We start from the raw sequence: 9,209 nt of genomic DNA on the forward strand, positions 1-9,209 counted from the left end.
CTTGGATACTTAAACATCATAGGCATGTAATGATGGTATATTGCCACACAAATATGGAAGATGATGCTGGCAATTGTGAAGTAATCATGTTTATCATAAAGTTTAGATCCACTTGAGAATGAAATACTAGTATAACAGACACTACTTACAATAGAAGTTTTTTGGAATTTGAGTAAAATATGCCTGTCCTCTCCCAATATCACTATCTGTTCTCCACCTCCTCTCTTGCTTATAAGGTAGTCTGATCCTCAGGTTTATAAAATTAGCAGTTGAGTAATCAAAAATACTCGTAATAGTATCTCTGAATCCACAAAGTCGTGTAGATTTATCCACAGTATTTCTTTAAAGTTAAAAATTAAAGTTAATCATATTATATAGGGAAAATTGTCAAATCTCCAATATTTTTGCAGAAAAAGCGAATTGGAATATCAGCAATGCATTTTCTAATTGCAAATTGATCAACAAATATATTTTAGGTTAAAAAACGATAGGTATCCAGGCATTCAGAGAAATTGTCGTGATTTTTATACTTATTTGGTATTTTTTGTCTTCTATTTCCGTCATGTATTCTATAATACATAGTGTAAAAGGCTTTTGCAGGCTTTTGCTATCATTGCAAGACACCACAAATCACTTCTTATTTCATATGCTAATAAGCATTGGTATTTAAGGCTGGATTCAAGAAAATCTTACTTCTCGAAAACTGTATTTATTTTTTTTCCTTTTATAGGGTATAAATGTCAACTTTAATAAGACTTTTTTCTAAGACTTCCAAAAACCTTGAAGGTTATAAAGATGAATAAAATGAAAATTGTTGCATGAAAATTTTTTACTTTCAAGCTTCTTTTTGATGTATTTTAAATTAAAGCTGACATGAATTCTTAAAAACCCAACATTTTCATCTATGTACGACTTGTTTCATACCAACTATAGCCGTATTCCGCCATATTTCTTGTAGATACCTTCATACATGTTAACTCTCCCGATTTAGGCGGGAGACTACCGCTTTTTCACTCCATCTCCCGCCTACCGATTTAATTCAGAAATCTACCGCTTTTCTACAAAAACTGCGTCAAAAGTATTTTTGGTTCGCTTGGGTATCCATTTTTGAAGCCACTCTCATAAAATCTCGCTAGATATCGCGTGATTTGACTCGCAATCATACAAACGCTTTTTTGTACATAGATTTCAAGCACGGATATGACTACGACAACAAAACAAGACTACCAGTGATTACATTGGTTACGATAAATTAATCAACATCCCTGCCATGAAAAAGGAGATACAGCTTTTAAGAATTAGATGAAAACATTTGACATCGTCTTTAAAAGCACAGAAGCTCACAACTTTATCAATAAAGTCAATAGAAATCACTCGATTGACCAAGCCATGTTGCACATCTCTACTTTCGTTTTCGATCATCGCGGGAAATCTGATTTATATAACGAAAGATAGGAACTTGTTTTAGATCTAGATTAAACCATGTCATCATTTGTTTCGTTTGAAAACTGAATGAACATTCAGAATTATTGCTTCTAGGCTATATCAGCAAAGATCACTTTTCAAAAGGCTTAGTAAAGCAGCCAATCCAAGCAATGCTACCGCTTTTGAGGTCTGAATCTCCCTATTTTTCATCACAATAGGTTAACATGTATGATACCTTGTTTCATTGTTACGATATATACCCCAATGCGCTCGTTACACTTGAATGATTTATTGGTTTGGGTATCGACTTGTGCACATCTCCGATGATAAAGCATATGAGAACACATGAGGTGATCAAGACATTTCAAAACCACAGTAAACAACATAATAATAATATTTCTGAATGATTATTGATTTGAATCAAAAGTAAAAAAAGAAAAAAAATGCAAGTTTGGAAGAGAAATTTAGTTGCACGCGTACGTATTTTTACAGTGCGCCAATTTATGCAGAATGAACTTGAAATAAAAAAAAAGTAAAATCCGCAAACAAATTTTGAAATAATTATCATTTGAATGGAACAAAACAACCAACGTCTTTGATTTGCAGGTCCTACTGTCCTATGCAATTGATGCATATCGAGAAAACGCCTCGAACGCTGTAAATGTACCCATACCTGGTAATACGGTTACTGCATCGGTTCGAAGATGTGCACAAGTCAAGTGATATACACCCTGAATCCCATTTATTGAAATATGCATTGTACTGTCCGTGTTCTAGACACTTATAACAGAAAACACGTCTGCTCGATTTAACGCTTTAATTCTAAACTACATAACTAAATGATTACACAAATCGGCGTGGCTGAAACTGTCAACATCAATTACTGAATTTGTATTTAACATATAACATTCTGCTGGTAAAGCAAAATCCTAAACGTGGGAAAACATTAAATCTGAATGACTATTTTAAGATATGAACATTACATCCCTCTTCACCTTAGACAGAAAAAAACAATTTTTACATAATTTCTGAACTGACAGCCTGTAATGCTAATAAGTAATCTATATACAAATAGAAAATAAAGTTACAGTCAAATAACAAAAAGTCAATCAATTTTTTTCTCAGGTGGTAACATAGTCTTTTAGATAGGCGGGTGGTTTACGCTCCCGGGTTGGTCTCCCGGTATCTGTGAGAGAACGGTCTTTATCCGATTCGTCTCCTGTTTCGTCTGCGCTAATTTCCGGGTCATGCGATTCCGTTTCGTTTTCGTCGCTTGATATAAATTTCTTTATAGCCGTGCAGTTTCGCTTAATCAACGATCCATTTTCATCCTCGAGAGTCGCTGCATTTCTGCATTTCTCCCTCACGACGAACTTCTCAGGAGCGAACTCGGTTGACAACTTGTCGCGCTTTGGCTGACGTTGTACAACAGTGTCACCGATCTCAATTTCACACGGTATGGCGCGGCGCTTCTCATCCGCTCTTATTTTAAAATCCTCTTTCCGTCTTGCGTCCGTTTCTCTTATTTCTTTGTGATCGATTCTTGCACTGATCTCTGGTAACTTGGTATGAATTTTCCGATTATATAATAACTCTGCAGGGCTTTTTCCGGTTGTAGAATGTGGGGTCGCACGGTACGCAAGTAAGAACTTGGGTAGTTCTCGTCTCCAATCTTTACCTTCTGCGTTTGCAGCTTTAATGGCTTTGAGTAGTGTTCGGTTTTTCCTCTCTACCTCCCCATTTCCTTGTGGCCAGTATGGTGTAGTCCGAATGTGTTTGATACCATTTGAATTCAGGTATCCCTTAAACTCCTCTGACACAAACTGTGGTCCGTTGTCGCTTCGCATGCTGTAAGGTAAACCGTGCCTCGCGAACATACTCTCAAGCTGAAGAATGATCTTCTCACTGGTTATCTTTTTCATAATGGCTACTTCCTGAAATCGGGAGAAATAGTCTATAACGACTAGTAGATACTCCCCAGAAGGAAACGGTCCCATAAGATCTATAGCCAGATCCTGCCATGGCCCGTCGGGTAATACCGTTGTTCGAACTGGTTCGGGCCTATTGTTGTTCGACAAAAGTTGGCATTGTTGACATGTTCTAACAAATCGCTCAGCTTCTGTATCTATGCCTGGCCACCATACCTTTTCTCTTAGTCTTTGTTTCGTGCGGACAATGCCCTGGTGTCCTTCGTGGGCCAGCTGTATTGTTTGTCTCCTCAGGCATTTAGGCAGTATGATGCGCGATCCACGTAATACTATTCCGTCGACGACTGAAAGTTCCGTTTCCACAGTACGAATTTTAGGATCCAGACGGCCATGCCCTGTTTCGATCCTCCTCATAATCTCGACGAGTTCTCGGTCCTCCGATGTTTTCTGACGAACTTCTTGAATAGTGAGTGCTTTCGGTACAGCATTATCTGCAATGAAATGCGCATACTCGTCTGCAATGTGGTGTATTCGGCAAGCCTGATTCTGACTCAATCTGGATAGAGCATCAGCAGCATTCTTTGGTCCAGGTATATAGACAATCTTATATTTATACGGTTGAAGTCGCAATATCCATCGCTCGATTCTAGCTGGTGGTTTCGACTTTGGGGAAAAAATGTAGGTCAACGGCTTGTGATCCGTCCAGATTTCGAATTCTAGCCCGTATATATACATGTGAAACTTTTCACAACCAAACACGACACCTAGAGCCTCGCGCTCAGTCTGCGAGTACCGTTGCTCAACGTCGGTTAGAGTTCGACTTGAATATGCAATTGGTTTGAACAATCCGTCTGGTTGTTTCTGTGCTAGAATGGCCCCAAGTCCAACGGGACTTGCATCCACGATTATTCTTGTCTCGGCTTTTGAATTATAATATGCTAGAGCTTCGGCACTCACGAGCGCTCTTTTTAGCATGTCGAACGCATCCTGGTGTCTTTTCGTCCAACTCCAGTGCGTGTTCTTCCTTGTAAGTTCTCGTAAAGGGGCAGCTATTGTTGAGAAATTTGGTATAAAACGGCCGCAGTAATTTGCCAGCCCCAGGAAGCTCCTTATTTCGGAACTGTTGCTCGGCGTCCTGGTCTCCGATACTGCTTTGATCTTTTCCTGGTCAGGTTTAACCCCCTCTGATGAAATCACATGTCCGAGGAAAACAATTTTAGATAGACCGAATTCGCATTTTTCTCTGTTAAGGGTAAGCCCTTTCTCAGCTAGTCTGTCAAGCACTTTCGTAAGTTTCTTGTTATGATCCGCCTGGTCCGTCCCGTAAACTATGATGTCATCAGACAAATTCCTCACTCCTTTGATACCTTGAATAACTTGTCCAATTACTCTTTGGTAGATCTCAGATGCTGAGGAAATTCCGAACATGAGGCGCTTATAGCGATAAAGGCCCTCGTGAGTCACAAATGTGGTTATCTCTCTTGATTCCTCGTCTAGCTCTATTTGGTGGTATCCCCAACGTAAATCAAGTTTTGAGAACACTGTGCTGCCGTTCATATCTTCAAGCATTTCATCCACAGTCGGAATCGGGTATCGCTCACGTTGAACGGCAGTGTTGACCCGTCTCATATCAACACAGATTCGAATTTCCCCGTTTTTCTTAGGCACAACGACAAGTGGCGACACCCAAGCCGTTGGGCTGTTTACCTTCTCAATTATGTCCATCTTCTCCAGCTCCTCGAGCTTTTTGTTCACGCTTTTCCTCACATTAAATGGTAAGCGTCGTAACGGTTGTGCTACAGGGGTCACGGTCTTGTCGATATGAATTTTCAGTTGAAAATTTTCCAGTTTCCCTACTCCATTGAAAACAGAATTTCTTGAGGCAACAATCCTATCAAGTTCATTTCTAACGGAGCATAGGTTCGGCTCATCGGTCCCTATGCGTAAAACTCCTAGCTCTACCGCTGTGTCTTTTCCTAGTAAGGAAATATAATCGCCTTCAACGACAGCAAACTCTGCATATGTTTCACGCAGTCCATGCTTGGTGACTGCCCGAAATGTTCCTAGTATTTGTAATGGTTCCTTTGATCCGTAAGAAAACAATCTTTTTGTGCTTCTCGATAGGGACATTGTTTCATCGTTAGCGCTAATGGCGCTCCATACATTGTGGTTCACGATATTGCAGCTTGCGCCAGAGTCGATTAGCATCTGTATCTTAGCTCCGCCCACGCTAACGTCTATCATGCCATTTGTATCTTTTTTGTAGACAGCAAATGCGAACTCGTCATCTGAGGACTCGCTCTGCACTAAATGAACATGCTTTGTACTGCGGTCCTTACCTGGTCTAGTGCGCGGGGTATCCGATTTGGTCTTACACACTTTTGCGAAATGACCCTTTTTCCCGCACTTATTACACGTTTTGTCCTTAGTAATTGTACAGTTCCTTGCAATGTGGCCCTTCCGCCCGCACCGAAAACACGTGGCATCTTTCTGAGAACTTTTCTCAGATACGTACTTTTTCCTGTGATTTACCGACGGCCTAACAGTGTTAACATCGGAGTTTGAAAATGTTTCACAGCCCTTGAATCTGTCTGCTTGCTCGTCTACGATTTCGCCAGCTCGGGCTATGTCCATTGCATTTTTTAAAGTTAATTCCTTTTCCTTTAGGAGTCTTTTTCTTAATTTTGACGATCTACACTTTTCAACGATTTGATCGCGAATGTTGTCGTCTGGCTTCTCAAATTCACAGGTTACGGCCAGTTTGCGCAGCCTAGTCACAAAACTGTCAATTTTTTCTATTTCACCTTGTGCCGCGTTCCTGAACAAATGGCGCTCAAATGCTATGTTCCGTTTTGGTTGGAAGTACTCATCTAATTTCTTTTTGGCACCGTCCAAATCATCTCCCGACTCCCCGAGGGTATCAAATATTTCTTGAACTTCACTTCCCGCGGAATGTAGAAATAAAGCCCTTTTTTGCGCTTTATCCGTAATGCCGGATGCTGTTAGGTAGAATTCAAAGGTTTTCTTCCACCTGTCCCACCTTTGTGAGACACTTGTTTGGTCACCGTTAACATCAAATGGATTAATTGCAGGTAACTGCAATGCCTTTGCCATTGTTGTTATCCTCGTCGCCAATGTACTGTCCGTGTTCTAGACACTTATAACAGAAAACACGTCTGCTCGATTTAACGCTTTAATTCTAAACTACATAACTAAATGATTACACAAATCGGCGTGGCTGAAACTGTCAACATCAATTACTGAATTTGTATTTAACATATAACATTCTGCTGGTAAAGCAAAATCCTAAACGTGGGAAAACATTAAATCTGAATGACTATTTTAAGATATGAACATTACATGCATCACAAAAAAAAGAAATAAACTCCATAAAAGCTCAATAGTAAACACACTGTCATCACTCCGTACAAACTAGTACGTCGATACACTTAGTCCGTGCTGATCAGATTTTGGTCAGGGAAAATATCACAAGTGAAAAGAGAAGTTATTTGGTATTTTGGTATTTGCGCAGCTGAAAGAGGGGGGGGGGGGTGGTGGTATTATAACTGCTGTTCATAAGGTATAACTGTAAATTGTCTATCTACATGTAGTTCTAATATACATTCTATACAAAGTCATATATATAGCCAAGGCCGTAACTAGGCTCAAAGTTTTAGTGAGGCAATGGATCTGGGGGCCACCCGAGTCTCAAGTCCAAAGAAGTTTCTCAGGGGGTTCTCTGGGGATACGGGATTTCCCAAAATTTAAGACAATCGTAATGGCTATCTAGAGCGTTTGGTCCAGAAATATATTGATCCTTACGCTGAATGTTCGAATCAACATTGCGGGGATGTGGAGACGTGTCCTTCGGAAGAGACCGTAAAAACCGAGGTCCCATGTTGCAGTATGATATTGATATGCTTGCACGAAAAACTCGCTGGTCAAAGGCCCTGAGTGCCGAGTATTGCTGTAAAAGTTGCAGCCATCTACTGTAAGTGGTGGCATCTTAATAAGAGGGAAAAAAATCTTGGAATGGGCGTAAAACAAAAATAAATGAATAAAATAAAATAAAAAAAGAAACAGACAAACAAATTAAAACTAAAGTTTTGATTATTATTAATTTTTACATGCGTTCTAAACAATAATGACACACCTGGTAAGAAGATTTACAGGTTTACTGAAATTGACACATTGAAAATTGAAAATATTATTTTAGTACTAAGACACATAATTAAAGTAAAAAATAAATCTCTTTTTATTTCAATTTTCACAATGCTCTAAAATTTAAGTGAGGCATCTGCCTCACTTGCCTCAATGGTAGTTACGGCCTTGATGGCCTGCAGTTGGTTTGCGTCGCAAAATTCATTTGTCAATTATAATTGATTATTTTAGTACTATTCTCAAATCTAAACCAAGTAATTTGAGGTACGGTAATTATTTACTTCAAATCTTAAAAGCAATTAACCAGAATACAAATTTTTATGTGTACATCTTTATATCTTTATATTCTTTAACAAACACACAGAGAAAGGCTATCCCCTGTTCAGAATGACATTTAGGCATTTGAATTATTTAGGCGGGGGGGGGGGGGGCATGCAAAAATAATTGACATGACCGTTATTTAAATATTCTTGGAAGACAGACATTTCTGCCGAATTCAGTTTTGAGATTTTTTTTTAAAGTGTGTTACTCCGACCACAAAGTATGTGCATTTTAGGGACGTAACTATTTTATAATTATGTTGTTACAGAAAGTCTTTCGAGATTTCAGTATCACTGCCTGACAGTCTAGCTATGTTTTTTTTTAATAAATATAATTATAAATATAATTTCTGTAGGAGTATTTGGGAGATAATTTTAAAAGCTAGGTTAGGGATACTTGAAACCTGGTTGAGTACAGATAATTTTTATTTACTCTTTAGTATATTGAACTCGAACTCTCTCTCTCTGTAACCATCCGTTAGGGCAATAATAGGTATAAAATCCTACGCACTTTGTGCTGTACCATTTATTAAGCCTTAGGACAGATCAAGGATTTTTTTTTTCAGCCGGGATGTCGAAGCTTCATAAGATGAATAATAATTTTACTTTGGACAAGAAATTAACCTAAACGCCCAAGAGGAAGGTATGGTTTTAGCTTTATTGCGCCCTAAAAATGTAATGACATCAAAAAGTTTTGAAACTAGTTATTAGTTAAATAAATGACTCTGATAAATCAGGAAAAAATATGTCATGAAGGTTTACCATTCTGCAAATATAACGTCATTAATGTGAAGCATTTCTCTATTTTCAACAGAAAATGCCTCAAAATGGCACATTTCAAGGGAGATTTTCCTTTAGAAAACAGTGTCCACAGCCCTCGCCCACGTCAATTTTTTTGATATTTTGTGCAAAATTTGATAACAAATCACATATCTCAAGATCCTTGTGGGCGACGCCTGTGGACAATGTTATCTGAAAGAAAATTCCATTGAAAATTGGTGTCTTCTGCAACTTTTTATGAAAATACGGGAAAATGCACATGTTTATGACGTCATAATTAGCATTTAAAAACACACGTGACAAAAATTACTTGTATGATTTTTTTGCATTGAATTTCAATTATTTAAAAAGCATGAGTTTTCAATTTTTACACCAGTTTCCGTTTTTTTAGAAAATCACAGGGCAAAATATGTATGAAAACCATACCTTCTTCTTTGAAATTAAGACAAACTAGAGGTATTGTGAGCAATGAGCTCACTAAATGATACCCCCGCCTCCCATATGGTTATAATAGCAAAGTAAATATTTTGCTGTTGTCTGATCAAAAAGTAAAATAGGAGGTGCACAATGGTAATGTGTAATAAACTTGAGATTC

General features: G+C 38.4%; 1 protein-coding gene across 1 annotated transcript; it reads right to left on the bottom strand.

The window, feature by feature from the left end:
• Nucleotides 1-2,546: 2,546 nt before the first annotated feature.
• On the bottom strand, nt 2,547-6,467 carry LOC134235424 (uncharacterized protein K02A2.6-like). The gene has a single exon (XM_062717551.1). It carries the CDS (start codon nt 6,465-6,467, stop codon nt 2,547-2,549), a length of 3,921 nt encoding a protein of 1,306 aa, XP_062573535.1.
• Nucleotides 6,468-9,209: the final 2,742 nt, after the last annotated feature.

This window comes from Saccostrea cucullata, unplaced genomic scaffold, assembly GCF_032062105.1.
Source record: "Saccostrea cucullata isolate Sc308-1 unplaced genomic scaffold, CSIRO_AGI_Scuc_v1 ctg446, whole genome shotgun sequence".
Lineage (NCBI taxonomy): Eukaryota > Metazoa > Mollusca > Bivalvia > Ostreida > Ostreidae > Saccostrea > Saccostrea cuccullata.